The 17,414-nt window shown below is 41.5% G+C and overlaps 1 protein-coding gene across 1 annotated transcript in view; it reads left to right on the forward strand.

Annotated features, from left to right (window-relative positions):
* si:ch73-335l21.1 (insulin receptor substrate 1-B) overlaps nt 1-13,761 on the forward strand; it is a 50,472-nt gene extending 36,711 nt beyond the window's left edge. Inside the window, exon 4 of the mRNA XM_035675022.1 lies at nt 10,523-13,761. Within this exon, the coding sequence (XP_035530915.1) occupies nt 10,523-10,530 (8 nt within the window). The 3' untranslated portion in view covers nt 10,531-13,761. The remainder of the gene's footprint in view (nt 1-10,522) is intronic.
* The last annotated feature ends 3,653 nt before the right edge of the window (nt 13,762-17,414 follow it).

Genomic DNA, 17,414 nt, shown 5'->3' on the forward strand with positions numbered 1-17,414 from the left:
CATTTACCATTAATGAAATTGTTTGTATTCATGACCAGTTGTCGTCCAGGGGAGCGGAAAGAAACGCGGCATGAGTTTCTGTTTGCACATGTTCCCCCTGGTTGTAAACGACTTGGTTGATTATGTTTGAAGGTGTGAGCGCGCGGACGTCTTCAGCACGTGCGTACGCTCTCTGCGAGGCGGTGACGGCGTGTTCCTTTCCGCTATGAGCTGATGATGGTGGAGCTGAAGGCTTTATGGAGTTTAGCAGCATCTGAATATGAATCATCACCCTCCTGTCCAAAACAACACATGGACACACAGTTATAGTGATCGGCTGTGCGTCATCATGCTGCTCTCTTACATGACGTGGGGACTTGATGTGCACGGGGATCTTACTTGATACACGTGTGTGAGAGAGTATAGTTAGAGGGAAAAATACCACGTTGCTGTACTTATTGCATCTTTGTTTGCCTGCTGTGTGTGTGTGTGTGTGTGTGTGTGTGTGTGTATTGTAATGTGCTTGTGCAGCCATGACCCAAGCCAGCTACCACTGTCGCCTTGCTGCCCTGCTCTACTCCACACACACAGACATGCACATGCTCATTTCCCAATGGCTTGCGGTCCATTGACTCATACATTACGCACACGACCAGTGTGTCCTGTTATTGTGCCATCTGACACTCGCATCCATGTAGCCATTTAAGTCGCTTTTAACTGCTGTTCTTTTTTCCCCCAACGCTGTTCTCTTGTTTCAAGCTGTCTCCATTCATGTCCGACTTTTGCATGTTTTAGCCTGTTTGCTACAAATCGCAGATACTTTACATCCCAGCACGGTGCAAAAACATGCTTGTGTGTTTTTAGATGGTTTTAATGTATCTTTCCATGGATTTCAGGCACCCATTGGTTTGCATTTATCAGGAGACACTTTACTTATGTTATTGATAACACTGAACATCAGGCCCACAAGAATTTTAGTCCTAAGTCACATTATTTGTATGGGAGTGTACTCTTGTTTATGTTTAACCATTCGGCTTCCAAGGTGCTCCATCAATAATGCCCGTTTGATGAAAAATGAATGCAGACTTCACTGTGACGGATTATACAACACAAATAAGTGTAAAGTGCGTGCTGTTTGATTTTCATGCCGTAATTAATGGAAACCAATGGCTGCCTGAAACAGGAGGAACACGACATCCAAAAATCAAAAACTGTACAGCCCGTATTTGAAATTGGTCTGCAAAAATGCTAATTATAATATGGATAATTTGTAGCGTAAACATTGTTCTTTTGTTTGGCTCTACACTCCTGCGCATTGGATCTGAAATGAAAAGACTGAGGGTTATGTGGGGACTTTCAGGTTTAATTTTAGGGTGTTTACATCCATATTTGTTGGCTTGTGTGTGTGTGTGGACACGTAGCCCTGTCATTGTCCTGTTGCACTGTTCAAAAATGGCATAAAAGCGACTATGACTCCTACCTTCACTGTTCACTTTTAGCTCTATTTTTCTCTCCAGCTCTTTCTAAGAAATACTGTATATCTGGATCTCTAACCAGTCCATCCAGAATTTTGCAGCCTTTTTCGGGATTGTTGCGACCTAAAATGCCCGACTTCACACAGATGCTGCCATGTTTTCAGGAATTTCTTGTAATGAAATTGTAAAAATAGTTGCAATTTTTTGTATGTGTGTATAATTAATTGATAATCAGAGGCAACTTGTTCCAGTGGCAATAACATTGCTAGTAGTTTGCGCGAAGGGACTGCTATGATTGGTCAAATTTGTGGAAAAGTTGCAGTGATTGGACAAAGTTGCACAGAATTCACTGGGATTGGTTGAATTTCACAACATTGCAATTTCTTGGAGAGACAGTCTAACTTGCTGGATGTAAAGTTTCTTTGTGGGCTCATCCATATGAGTCATTTCACACCAAAACAGTAGATGTCATTGTCCAGATACTTTTTAAACTGCACTACTGCTCCAAAAAGTCCTGTATTAACAAGTTCAAGGCAAACTTTAAACTAAATGTAGTAAATATTGTGGACACACAAGGCTAAAAATGGAGAGTAGAAGGAGAAGACTCAAAACCTGTGAGACGAGGGAGGCGCGAAGAAAGCGTCCTCTAGCGGACACAAGCCTCCAGAAGCGAGTTCGTCAGATAAATATTTGCTGTGCACGTCGGCGCCAAGTCTGGCTGTCTACCCGCAGTCAGACACACACTGACTTATGTGCACACACACACAGACACTCACCCACACCTACACTCATATCACACTCACAGCGTTGGCACGTATACAATCACGCTCCCGGTTTTTCCCCTAAACAGCGAGCCTTACTGCCCCTAATAAAGCAACATGTAGTAACTTAATACGAATGGGGCAGCTTCTCTGATATGTGTGCGTGCTGTTGCTGTAAGAAGGAGCTTTTAATAATTACACAATTCTTCAGACTGGAGCAGTGGCCATAAGCAGGCACGTGGACACACACACACACAGAGGCAATGTGAAACACAGATTGGCATCAGTTTCTAAACACACGGGACAAGATTTCTAAATGCAATCCAGATTCCACACTGTCAGTCCACCCCTCATTTTAATGATCCAAAGGTTCGCAGTTGTTCTCAATCTGTGTACATAATATAATTTATGTATATAAATGTTTGTATTTGCAGTAATTAAATAAGTTTACGTTATATATGATCTGTCTGTGGGAGAGTTAACAGTAAACAGCGAGGTTGCTTTCAGTGACATAAAATGACAAACTCACACTTGATTACATTCCGTATCATTTCCCTCTGGCCTATGAAGGCAATTTGAATCTAGTGTGGGAATGGCGGACTCCGCCTATAATAATGGAAACAGCTATATCGAGAGTTTATTACAGAATGCAAATACATTGTACGGCCATTGCTGAAAGAATACCAACCATAAATTGTGTAAAAAAATTGGGTTCAGTTAATTTTTTAAGAATTATGACTAAACCTTAGAATTAAAGAAGGGGGTAATGAAGAAGGGGAATAAGAAAATATTAGAAAATATCACATTGTGTGATATTGTATCAATGTTCTTTATACTACTACTTTAATGCTTTCCTACTATACTTTACTGAAATTAGATTTCTTTTACAACATCACAATACGACATATCGTATTGCTGAATTCTCGCCGATACACAACTCAAATATGAAGGTGACTCCTACCTTCACTGTTCACTTTTAGCTCTATTTTTCTCTCCAGCTCTTTCTGAGAAATACTGTATATCTGGATCTCTAACTAGTCCCTCCAGGATTTCCGGACTAAAATGCCTTTGAAATTACAAAAAATGTATTTTATTTTACAACATCGCGATATGTAAAAATATATATCGTATTGCTGAATTGTTGCCGATGTAAAACTTTAATATGAAGGTGTTGATATTTAAATTAACTCTGTAGCAGTTGTACCATCTGGAGTTTTAACGTCTCACCTTGTACCTTCTACCTTCACATTCACGAGTTATAACTTTCAAGAAGTCTGACAAGGTTCCCGACGGTAATGATATGCAAATGGATCATTCTGAGCGCCAGGTGAAGAAAGACAGAAAACAAATGTCTCAACAGCAGCTCTGTTGCTCTGCTAGCTTTCTTTAAGATCTTAAAGATGGTGCAACTGCTTCTTGTGTTTCATTTTGTTTCTGTCCACGTCACAGAGCCAGAGCGAGCTGGCCACTGGCATTCTGGGAAGAGCCTTACTCAGAACTGAGGACCCCACCTGCTTATGCTATCACTCTATATATCACTTCAGTGAAGACGCCGACTCTGTGTGTGTGTGTGTGTGTGTGTGTGTGTGTGTGTCTGTGTGTGTTCATGAAAGCCATTCCCATTGGCAGAAAGTGGCCGAACTGGTGGAACGACCCGACACACAGAGGCAGAGAGAAATTGGTGGTCTGAGTCAGCAAACAATAAAAGTGTGTGTGTGTGTGTGTGTGTGTGTGTGAGAGAGAGAGTGAGAGAGTGAATGAGATAACATTCCCCAAACCCTTTAGTCCTGTTGGCTTTAGTTCTGCATGTCCTTTCCAGGGACAGGGCGTCCCATGTCAAATTTCAGAACAGTAGCCAGTTTCTGTTGAACAAGGACGGCCACATTTTAAACGCTATATTTACAACCACTAAAGGAAGTTTCTGCTCAAAAGGGGTTCAACTTTTATACAAATGCAAAAATTATACAAATGTGTTTTAACTTAGTTCACTCTAGAATTTAAAAAATCTTTTCTCCCTTGATGTGCATATTTGAAAACACTTTTGTAACATGGGCTGTCTGCAAAAATTTAATGGACATTTTATGTTTTTATTGGCACTTTAAAACCGACCACACTTATTTTTGGTAGTTTGGTAAGGTTAAGATACAGACACTAAATGTTTGTTGTTCCTATAAACCTGATTGCAGTTAAGTGACACAGTTTCTATTTTGGGTTAAACTGTCTCAATAAAGACTTACAGGCCTCTGAAATGTAGAGCTACAGCTAAAGATTGTTTTCATTATCAGTTCATTTGATGATCAATTGATTGTTAAAGTCTCTTAAATGGTGACAAACAGCCCATCACTCCTCAGCTGACGCCATCAAAAGTCTGTTTTGTTCAACCAAAGGTATAGGTATATTTTGCTCTAACTCGGTTGCACTCTATACATACCCCACTACCAGATTGGAAACATTTAAAAGCTTCCACACACACATGCACAACATGCAACGTCTCCCACATTCTCAGAATATTTTTTAAAATAGCAGAAGTTCCAGTCTTTCGCCGATTACAACCTGTTGACAGTCAGGTGTGTAAACCCCGACATGCCCGCCACAGTGTTCTGACAGGATAACAAATGCAAACTGGACATTCGGATTTTGTTCAAGGATGATCTAAAAATACTCGGATGTGAAGCTGCATGTGGGCAGTGAATGTGGTTCTCCCACAAATGTGCTTTTTTTCCCGCACTCAGCACTGTTGCGCTGTCTGTCTCTTCCTGTCCCCACACATTCCAGCTCCTCTGTGTGCCATAACACACCCACTCAGTCTCTCCCACTGTGTTGCTGCATAATGAAACCACCCTGCAGTCTCTTGTCTTCTTTTTTTCACTTGAACCATTATACAATCATGTCAAAAAATCTGACAAAACTGAAAGAAATAGCCACATTTAATAAGTTAAAGCTTTTAAAATTGCATATAAAATGGTCTTTCTCACTCCCTCACCTCCTCCACCTCTCAACCACCTTGTCAATGTCTCTGGTGTGTGCAACCTTTCCAACTGTACACCTGACACATGCACACATACACCTGGAAAATAGCTGGTTATGTAGCCATTGTAACTGCGGCAAGTGTGACTGACAGCAGCAGAGTTAAAGGCAGGACAGAGTGTGTAAGTGCAGTAAACACACACACACACACAGCACTCGTCTTTCAACCCCACTCAACCTGCTCTCCTCTGCCAACTGCATAGTGTAAAGTATGGAAATTTACAGCCAGACATAAAGGGGAAATGTGCTGCGTTCACTGTTCTCATAATGGGGCGATTCATTAGAGCCATTAAGGAATGTTGTCTAGTTATCACCTTAATTTTCTGTAAAAGACAACATTATTAAAGTGGTACAGGTCCTGAACAGTTCCCAGAAATCACGTGTTGGTCAAGCTCGGTGGGCAGTGCTGCAACGCCTTCTCCCTTAGATTTTCCATTCATGTGTACCGCCTTCCCGATGATCGATGCTCACCCACTTGTATTTATTCCAAACAAACGGCTGCTTGGTGTTTCTTTAAACATAAAAGGATTCCTGTGTCCCAGAAGACTTTTCCCTGGAAAGACGAGTCTGCTTCCGTGCCTGTTTAGAACATCATTAAAGATACCCTGCAGACCTGATATATATATATATATATATATACAAATGGTCTTCTCGGAAGTGGCAGTATTCCTGTTACTCTATAAGCACAGAGGTACACAAATGCATAACTGCAGCGTTTACTGTTCGGCTGATTATCGTTCATCATTGTATCGTATTATAGTCGGTCTAGTATGAGGAAACCCAGGACTGAACCGCACAGACCAGACCTTCAATCAGAACTGGAGCTCCAGCTCTTTGGTCTTTTCTAGGCTCATAAAGAGAAATAAATGGGTGTCATTTACATATTGTTTTAATTATTCTCACAATTTAGTTGCTACTACTTTTTATTCTCCTACAGCTGTCTTCAGATCTGTTATATCATCAGTTTAATTCCATAAAAGCTACTTGAAAATGTTTTCTCTGAGTCAGTGACCTTGACAGTCAAAGAGTTTGTAGCTACAACTAACTGCATTTTCATCTTTCTCTCTTTTTCATGCACATTACTTTCTCCATTATTCGATGAGTCATCTTGTCCATAAAATCTCAGAAAATTGTGAAAAATGTCTGTTATAATTTCCCTCAGCCTGAGGTGACGCCTTCAGAAGGACATTCAGTTTACAGTTATGATATAAAAGAGAGAAACCCAGCAAATGCTCAGATTTGAGAAGCTGGAACCAGCAAATGTTGGTATCTTAAGAAAATGACAAACTATTATTCCATTATCAATGGTTATTGATAATTTAAATTGTAAATAAATTGTTGTCGTTTTACAAGTTACTATGGATGTTTTGAAGCTTTAGTTTCACTGTTAAACTGGGTCATTGCAATCCATTGTGACTGCTGCCACGAAGAAGCGATTCTTAAACTGTACAACCACATTTGAAGCCCACAGGAGGCATGTGTTTGATACTCACATATAGATTATGGGTGGAGTATCACTTTTAACCAAATTGTCATCCACGAACGTGCCAGATTCATGACTAACAAATAAATACTGTGAAATCACAACGCTGTGGTTGCACTGCAAGCATTATATCTTCATAACTGACAGACTTTCTGGCGTCACTGGAAGAAATTAAATGAGGTGACACAGGAGCTATCCCGCTGCTTCAGTCTGCCAGTATTCATTCCTTGTATCTGCAGCTGTCTTGACGCTGAATCCCGGCTCATGTTGCGCTGTTGTACCTCCTAGCCGCTTGCAGGATAGATGATTTAATGGAATCAAGTATAATAACAGTACTGGAGGATTGCAGGGGCTAAAGTCGCTGGCACCAAAATTGCTGCCATCGTGGAAAAACAGTTTTGGATTTTGACATCCTTCTAATAGTTTAACTCCTTAATGATTTAGAGGGGAAAGTTCATCCACTTTAACGTGTAGGTCAAAAGTCAGGGTTGGCTGCACCCTTTGGAGCTGGAAGGAATTTGGTATTGTGCACAAAGAATCTCTGCAGGTCACGTGAACAATTATTAGTCCTGTGTTTGAAGAGAAATTTCTAAAAAAACAAATTATTTGTTCGTTTTTTTGCCTGAATGCAAAGCACAGATTGACTCTTTCCAAAAAGATCACATTATCTTCCCCGGGGCTTGTAAAAAGGATGAGATATAGCAATAAACTTGTGATTAAACTTGTGATTGTCATGCATCTTTTCCCATGTAAAGTATCTAGAACCAACCACTGCTGATGCTTTTTGTTCCCATGTTTCTGCTGTTTAGTCTTTCTCCAGCTTCTGTTTTCAGTTATTGCAACCATATGATGTAGTCTAATAGCTCTGGTGTAGTTTCCTTTAGAATAAAATAAGATTTAACCCAAACCGACTGAGTTGACCAGTGGACTCAGTGACTCACATCACGTTGCAGACCATCTGGTTGGAGCCGGGGCGGCATGAAAATGACAGACTGACACACTCGATTTATAACCAGAGAACAGGGTGGCTTTCAATTTTAGGCAGCCCTCGATTGAGACATCACATAGACCCAGACTCTCCTAATTACACACACAAATACACACACACACACAGGCGGCTAGAGAACAGTTATTGGCTAGACACGGACTGTGGAGGCAGATAGCCTTGTCTAACCTCTTGATTTAAACAGTCTGGCAGAGAAAGGAGAAGAGAAGCACACATACACTCACACAATCCCTACCGCGGTCATTATTATATCGATTTGCCCACAGATGGAGAAACGATGCAAGGAAATGAATGAGATCGATAGACAAACCGCCAAGGGAGGGTCAGACTGATGGAAGGGGCAGCGTGGGGGAAAATAAGAAGGCAATATTTGATTAGAGTGGAAACATTTCCTGTGTAGCTGGATATATAAGAGTGTATGTGAGTGTATGTGCATTAGGATGAGGCACTGGAGAGTTGTTTAGCATGTTTCAGCATATAATTTCTCGTGTCTGTGTTTGGGGAAAGGTCATCATTAAGTGAATGTCATCCGCATAATTATAGTGTCTTCCTCTGTGTCCCTCTTGTGTGTGTGTGTGTGTGTGTGTGTGTGTGTGTGTGGTTTCATGTGTGTGTCCATGGCAGTGCACCAGTGCGTGTCCAGCCTGTCTCCTCCGGTCCCTTTGGTTGGCTGGCTTGATTGTTTGTGTTGTTTTTTTCGGGCTGAATGAGGGAGCTGCTCTGCTCCGCTTTGCTCTGCTATAGGCCGTCATGGCTTGGCCGGCTGGCGGGCACCGTCTGTGCTGAGGGGGTACTAAATATAGCTCACTGCACCAGGAAGAAGACTAACTGGAGAGGGAGGGAGGGGCGTAAATATAGAGTACCCTCGTGCAATTAGAGAGTCAAGCACTGCTGGGAAATTTTAGGGAAAGAGACACGGGGAACTCTCTCTCACAGCCTCTTCTCTTTACTAGCTTTGTGCATTTGTTATTTTGGCTGACGGCAGCCTGAGTGCCTTTGGTGTGAGTCATCACATCTGACAGAGAGTAACCCAGTTTAAAGGGCATTGACTGATCTTTATAGTCGAGATCCTGCTTTCACTGCAAACTCTAGAAACTCACTCTTTCATTAGAACGTCGTAATGTACACAACGAGACCTTTTACGAGTGTGACAAAGCAATTACTCTGTTGAGAATGATGACTGAATACAATGTTCTGATCTGAATAGCAGCATAAGATTGTCATTGGTGTAAAGGGTGTGATAAAGCACACTGGGTGAGATAGGTCTAATAAAATCTGTGTCAGACTGTACGATATCAGTCTGGAGGCATGTCAGACTTTGCACAGTGTGGGGTCAACAAGTGCATTATTTTATTTTGTATTCTGATTGTCTTATGGAGAGAAACACTCTCATGCTGGGATCAGATTATACAATCTTTTGCCTGCGTCGTCACTGTGTTGATCATAGAGTCATAAATTCTTGCTGAGAAACATGACAGACTTTCACAACCTTGCGTGGCTCACATAGGTGATCTGGGTGGAGGTGCCAACACCAACAATGTCATGTTCACTGCTGAGCGTGGGAGAGCGCTCTTGTGGGTTAACATTGTGGGACATGTTATAGAAGTTGTCAGTCCAGGTGAGAGAGAGGCAAAAAACAGCAACTCATGCTCGTGTTTTGTCAGGATGTCGTGAGGCTGTGGCAGTTGTCCTCCACGATGACACACTACCTGACATAAAGAGAGCAAATTGTTGGCTCCCAGCGCTCATTCTTGTTCCCAATACCTTAACGCCTGTTGTCGGGCCATTATCGAGAAAATATAGTAGTTTTATCCCGGTAGAAAATGAGCCGTTGGTGGACGGATCTCAATATGCAATCTTGTTTTGCTATTTTGAATTTATGACCAAAGATTTCACAATGTTTCTCACAATATTCAACATTTTATAGTGCAAAATATCACAGTTCAGAGGGCCCGTAAAGACTGATTGATTGTTTCTATTTGTGGTGATGGTTTCAGCCATCTTTCAGTGATCATTAACAGCCGCTTAAATCTGCCGTTGGTGGACTTGTCTCACAGTGCCGCCATTAAAAACCATAATTGCAATTGATGCTAAAGATTTCACCAGGTTTCTCTCACGATTGTCTACTTTTGCCTGCAACAGCCTCAAATCGAAGAGCGCATAAGGGCCATAAAACAGGCTGATGGCTGTTTGACGTCATGTGATTCGTCTGCTCTCGCTACTCTGGAGCAGAATTATCATTATGTCGGCATTCCTGTATAATCCTATCAACTGTGCAAACAAGGCCAGGAAAGACCTGTATGTGCTGGTGAGACTCCACCCTTTGAATTATCACAGTAGTGACATTTTCCTGACGCTAAACACCTGTGTGAGGAGCTGAAATTGCCATAAAAAAAAAAAAAAAAACCCGACTTTGTTTCTGGAACTCTGTTTTCCCTCGTGCTGGCACACACACACACACTTGAGTCCGTGCCTGCAGCAATAGGTGTCCTCACTTTCTCCTTCCCCGCTGTTCCCTTTTATCAGTTTCCTCCTGTCTGAATCTGTGAGTCTTTTTCCAGCTTATTTGGCTGTATTGTTTATTCTCGTTGTTCGCTTTAGGGTCACTGTGTTCCCGGGCCGATAAGCAGGCACTGATATCTTACATTATATTTTATAATTAACCTGATAAGCAAGTGACACTGTATATACATGTCATAATATTTATTTCTTCTTTATATCTGCGTTATTGTTTATTCTGAATCTTACCAAACCATTTCCTCTTTCTCTGTGTGTCTGTTTTTTCTTTCAGAGTGCTGATGTCAGTGCGTCGTCCTTGGGGAAACAATCTGGTACCACTCAGAGAGCTTCAAAGCTCCGCCTGTTTCTTTTGTGACAGCCAGTCACATCGAGAGAACAGCTGGATCGGACACGCCCCTGAAGCACTTTGACAGATACTGATGGCAAACTTTTCTCTTTTTTTGTTTTTTTCTTCGCTTTCATCTTGTTGGTTGCAGAAACCAACGGGGATGTGTGCCAAATGACACTCTTGAAAAGCCATTTGCTGCTCTCATTCCTTGAGTGAAAGCCAATCAGAGAAGGGTACAAAAAAAATGGAGATTCTGTGTTTTGTTTTTGTTTTTTCTGAGAAAAAAACAGTAAGAGTATAATGGTGGCTGACTATTTAGTGTATGAAAAAACAAAAATAGAATTATATATCAGCTCAAAAAGTGCCTCACTTTCAGATTGTAGCCATTTTACAAAGAACTTCAACTTAGCCTCGACTCACTGAAGCTTTGGGTTTTTGGGGGTTTTTTTGTGCTTGATTTGATGTAGTTACAAAAAAATGCAGCATAAAGTGGGTAGCACTGGTGTGAGCTTTTGCTGCATTCATTTCATATGGGATGAAATCAGATATTCCAGTGTTTACAACAGTTTGATGATTACAGATTTGGTCATGTGGAGTTTAAAAATACTGTGCATGATCAATAAAACACTACAGCCATGAAATGTGGGTTTATTCACCCCTGACGTGAGGCATCCATAGAGATGGACACTATCTGTAACTTGTTTTTGAAATAAGTATTTTAATTATTTTAATTGGTATTTGACAGGAATTAAAACATTCAATTGGTAACAGAACACTTTGGAATGGAGTACATTTGTATTTTAAAGATACACAAACAAGACTAGATCCAAATCTAGCTCTATGTAGCTAGTATGAAATGCTAGAGGGCTTTTAATTTGAAAAGGGACTTTTTGATCATAATACAAATTGGATGTTGATAAGAATAATAATATTAGGTCAGAAACTGGAAATCCCGATAAATCCGATATGACATGAATGCAGCAGCGTGGCTAACATTGATAATGATAATGGTACTAGCACTCAGCTGGCCTTCCTGTCTACTGTGAGAAATATTAGCGTAGCTGCTCTTAGCATTCTGCTCATTATAACTTGTGCTGCTTTTATTCCGTCAATCCTCTTTTTTTCTCTTTCTCTTCCTTTTTTCAACAGAGCCATACACCTAAAGTATTAAACAACACAGGCTTGAAACGAAAAAGCACTTGTAGCAGCGGGTAGCCAGCTAGTTAGCTAAAGCCAGCAAGGCCAGATTAAGATATTAGCATTGTGCCAGGAACGTAAATTGACCATCCTGCTGACTACAGCTCAAGGCAAGACCCCTGATATAGAGCCAAGCAATCCCATTAGTGCTATTAGCTTCAGACACTTATGTCCCACTTAATCCCCTTCGTCTCAGGATGCTAAACGACATACGGTACATACGGTACATACAGTGGAGGATAGAGACCCTATCAATAGCCATGCTAATGCTAGCTTTAGAGCGGTCAGCACACTGCTTTTAGCACCGGAAAGGGGGTCAGTTTTTATTTCAATGCTGTCAGTATGAAATAAGTTCTCAGTTATTTTCTACGTTAAGGTACCAAACATTTTAGAACGATTTTACACTTTAAATATTTGTAACTTGTTGAATTAAAAGTGCTTTGAACCTAAATCCTTCTTTAAGACTTTCTCTTTCTATCTCCTTCCCTTCCTCCTTTTGTCTTTCGCTTGGCTCTTACTTTAATCTCCGCTATGCATCTTAAGTGCCTGTCTGTCCTTTTTATCTGTCTGTCTCTCTGCCCCGTCTTAGCAGCTAGCACTAATAGGGCTGTCATAGCAGAATATATCAAGTCTATTTTTGTGTCTATTTTTGTCTCTTTTTGGCTGTACAGTTCTCATAAAATAACTTGTTTATGTTTGTTTGGTGTGATAATGATCTATCAGATGACTTGACTGACAGCCATGGCCCTAATCGGAGGAGTTTTGGACTGTTTCTTTTTGCCGGTAATGGAGGACTTAATTGTCGCAGGGCCGTCAGTGCCAAAACACCACAACAACCACACAAAAAAAAGACTAAGCTCCGACAGCACCTCAAGAAGCAACCTTCAGTTCTCTCTGGACGTATTGCTTTTGTTTTGTTTTAAAAATGTAACCTTTTCTGTTCCCCCGTTGTTTTCTTTTGCAGCGGGGGGAAGAACTGTGACATATCTTCGCCTCGCAGTCTGTTTTTGTGACTCTTGGAGATAAAGGTCATTGTGAAGACTTGCGTATGCTTTAACCTTGAATTTGCCTACGACTTTGACCAGAAGATTAAAAAGAAATGCATGAGGAGAAAGGAAAAAGGCCACCAACGGGAAAAAAAAACACACAACAACAAATACCTAATGTCTAAATACATGTGCATCTATGTAGCTCCAAATTGTACTCATGTGTTTGTCTGCCTGCAATGGGAAGTTCATGAACTTTCTCCTTTCTGGTCACATGACTGTCGGGGGGCCTCGAGCATAACAATGCAGCTTTATTATGAGCAGATTGGGATCTGTGGTTGGAATTGCCTCTAATAGCGGTTGTTAATGCAGACGTGGAGAAAAACAACAACAATTGGACTTTAAACCAGATTCGGTGCATAAATCCACACTTTCATGCAGACTCGCAGGCAAACACATGATGATTATTTGAAATGTTTCTAATGTCTTTTGGAGATGTTCTCGTATTGAAACTCAGCAGTTTTCAGCAACAAACATAAACGCTTTGAAGGTACTTGTAGCTTAGAAAGAAAGAAAGAAAGAGCGCACAACAAACAGACTTGCTTTCAGTCCTGACGAGCAACCATTATCATCCCGCCATTTAGAGCCCCGTTTGAGCTCTGAGCATCTTCTGAATGAGTGTATTTTTTGTGTCGAAGTGCTCAATGGTCATGGCCACATGGATAAAAGTTCATTGGGGAAAGCTCAGACAAACGTAGGTTGGAAGAGTGGCTGTATGATTTCATTCACTGCATTCTTAGGGAATTAAGCAATGTTCATAAAATGTGCAGGAAAGTGCTGCTGCTGTTCTAAATTGTTTTATCTCTTCCTCCTGTTCCCCCGAGGGATGGTACTGAATGGGTATATTGTGAGATTTGCCATTGATGTAGACAGTTTTACTTCTGTTGCTTGAGAAAAAAAAATCTGACTAAAAGGAAAAAAAAAAGTCAAACAAGAAAAGGACTTGTGGTTTCTTTTGTTTTGTGACTGGCTGCTAAGTTTCCTTTTGAGTGATGTAATGAGGGTGATTGTTAAAAAGTGACAGGCTTAAGACACAAAAACAACAGTGCTACTGAGCATACGGGGTGGGGGGGGGGAGGGGGCGGATGTGAACATCTGCATGAAATGCCACAGACGCGGGCGGGCTCATGCCCCCTCCCACACTCGCTGTCTTTGACTTACGCTCTTAAAGGCTGCGACCACAGCGCAGATGTCACACTGCAGTGTGGAAAACAGCCTGATTGTTATCCGCAAAGCCTTTTTAGCTTTGTTAGTCACATCCACCACTCCCACTGATAAGATCATTTGCACTCAAAGTTGGCGAGGTTCCAGCGGGGTTAAGCACTCGTCTTACTGGTAATTTGACCAACATGGTGTTTGCTGGGTGAGCTCAAAGAACTCTTTCTCTCCCTCTGTCTTATGTGATACTACCCCTCTCACTCGACACTTGGTTTAATTAAATAAGCTTTTTTAGGCTTGATAAATCTGCGCTTCTTACTCTTCTAATTGTTAACATGTATGGGATCTGGTGTCATCCTTGTCCACAGATGGCCATTTAACTCAGCCCAGACTGAGGCACCGTAGGAATTAATAGAAATAAGAACACACACAGATCAGCCCTGCACCTGCAGATCCTCTCACTTCCCTCACTGAATAAAAATAAGGTTAGTGTGGACAATAAAAAGCTTGGTGGCACCTGTATGAAAGAAGAAGCTCCCTCCTGAAGGCTTGCTGAAACCTACGCTCTTTTACAGCGCATGTTCCCTCAACTTTTGTTCACTTACTCCTTAAACAAAGTGAAGCCCAAGGGGATATCAAGCCCTACTTCAGATTTGCTTCAGCAGAAACATTTCCCTTTTCCCATAATGCACTTGCATTAAGTAGAGCTCCTGATTCAGTGGCTGACTTTTACCGCTCTTTGCAGGAATGTTCCTCATGATCTGATTCTCAAGAAAGTCAAGGTTTTATGAATGAATAAAGTGATCATGCCAACTTTTTCTTTACCCTTATGATGCACCCTTAGGTGACGGGAAAGATTTAAATCCACTTCAGTTACGGTTAAGCTTTAATTCTTCTGTTCATGTGAGAAGTCAGATAAAGTCAGATCTGACCCTCGTTACCGATGAACGTTTGCGCGGACAAACAAAGCAAGACGGAAATGTTAAGTATCAGTCTTGGATAAGGAGAGAATGGAGGAGCAGAGGCGGGCGAATGGGCACAGCTGCCATCTGGTTGTCGTGGCGACAGGCAGTGACAATGCCTGCCTCGGCTGTGGTGGCAACATCTCCGGTCAAGACAAGAGAGTGAAAGAGGGAGGAGGAGGAGGAGCATACTGGATGGGAGCCAAAGCGAGAGGACACGGAGTTCAGTCGCAGAGAGGTGCGCTGGATGGAGGCCAACAGGTGGACCTGTTGTGTCTGAGCGGAGGGGGTGTATCATCTCCCCATTGTGAGTGTGAGATGTGTGATACTGTGATACTGTATCGTCATATTCTGGCTCAAACACACCTACGTGCACCTATTGGCACACGACGGCAGAAATGGACTCAATAACCTCACACTGCAGGGTGGATATTGGTACAGTCTTAATCCAATACAGAAAAACCTCAACTCTGTGATAACAGGGCACACTCTATCTGCTGATGAAGATCATGTGATGTGGTTAAAGGCTCCAGATTTGCTCCTAAGAGAATGAGCTTTGAACCTTAGCATACACACTATATTCTAACGTACAGGGGGTCAGCACTCTACAATAGGAGCTCCCAAGGGAAGAACATTTGTTTGTTTATTTTACCAGGCTTTTCTCGAAATGTTGCTTTTTCTCTTGTATAATATCAAACATATTTCCCTCTTCGAGCCTCTAAGAATCCTCCAGATTAAACAAATCTGAGAAGGAAACATCACATGTTGAACTGCTCACACTGTGGGCATAAACATTTCCCCTAGGATATTGTTTAGCTGAGGGTGGTGGGCCACCCAGGGCCCGATGCGCCTTGTCTCATGATGAACGGAGCAATAGTCATGCTCAATAAATATATGCCATTTGTTGTGTGAAATAGACCTATTTTCTTAAATAATTATTTATTTTTATGAAAATATATTAATTTTAAAAGATGTAAGGGACTGTACAAAACTCTTTGGGTGATGAGTGGCTAAAAAAAACAAAAGCAAGACGTTCCCCAGGGTTCATAATGTGTTCTTTGATCATTTCTCTTGATATGAAAAACTGCCACTGCCAAAATAATAGCACAGAACTTCCAATAATAATAATAACAAAATATAAATAATAAAACTCATACAGCTACAGATGCAGAACTGTTGCTCTCTGTATATGGCAAAGTACATGTTTATGAACTACGTGAAAGAGGTCTTTTTGATGCAACTATTCACCTAATTTTATGAAATTAAATATATAAACTGAAAATGACAGTATCCCTCCACATTTTTCACACCCTCTCCCTTAATAATTTTTGTTCTGTCCCTAAGAGCAAGTAGTCTGCCTCTGCTTTAAAACCCCAGGAAACCTGGTGATGATGGGGGGTTTCAAAAGACAAAACTATAGGGACAGTTGCATTAACAGTGACTTCATTAATTGATCAAACTGAGCATTTAATATGACCTGCAGATATACTGTACTGGATTACATTATGCATGAGACAGTCACTGAACATCTACTGTAGTGTAGTGCACTGTATGAGATTTATGTTGAAGGGAGATCCTTTACACACGCAGTGAAAACATGTCTTAAACCTGAGTAAAGAACTGGTATAAAGTAGGGGTATAAATCTCCAGTCAGATGTATGTCTTGGCCTCTTTGATAGGGCTGAGAGAGCTATTTTTAAGGGGTTTACATCACTGATTCCTGGCCTCTCGGAGCATGTACAGTCCATACTGCATGTTGGCAACAATACAGGAAGTCTTCCTGTCTTTATGACTTCCTCCACGGCGCAGACCTCAGGAAGCTTGCTGGATGTAGGACACGGAAATAGCTTTTGCTCCCATAGCAATGTGGGAATGTTAATGCAGACATGATTCCATGCTCCTAAATTGCTTCCTTCCCGTCATTCACTTGTATTCAAGTATATATTAGAAGTTTGAGGTTGAGGTTACAGAAAATGTACCTATACAGCGACTAAGGAGTGTGTAGGGCCAGATTTTGTGTTTTTTCCCATGGCATGTTGCCACAATACAGGTGTTTTAGCTTAGGTAAACCTACTGTATGTTGACAGAGCCAATAAAGCCCTGGATTACCAACAGTCTGTACACTGCAAGCTGCTAATCCTCCCAACTTTCACTCTTCCCCCCCTCCTCCCTGGTCCTTCCATGTAGGTTTTAGGACAAAGTTAAACACTTTAGACTCAATAAAGTTAGTTTACACACATGTCGTCATGGTCAAACCAAGTTGGATCCGATGGTTGGGTCCGTCCACTGCCTGGCATGTGAGGTAATCTGATCCACAAATGCCACAGCCGACGCAACCATTTTCTAATGTATTTCCAGCTCTCTTTTCCTCACCGCCCCCTCTTTCACATAGTGTACTTAGCCAAACAAAAAGCCTTTCTCTGTCTTTCCCTCCCTCCCCTTGCTCCCCCCACCCCCACCACCTCCCACCCA

The sequence above is a fragment of the Morone saxatilis genome, unplaced genomic scaffold (genome assembly GCF_004916995.1).
Source record: "Morone saxatilis isolate NCDOM2014 unplaced genomic scaffold, NCSU_SB_2.0 Contig4, whole genome shotgun sequence".
Classification (NCBI taxonomy): Eukaryota; Metazoa; Chordata; class Actinopteri; family Moronidae; genus Morone; species Morone saxatilis.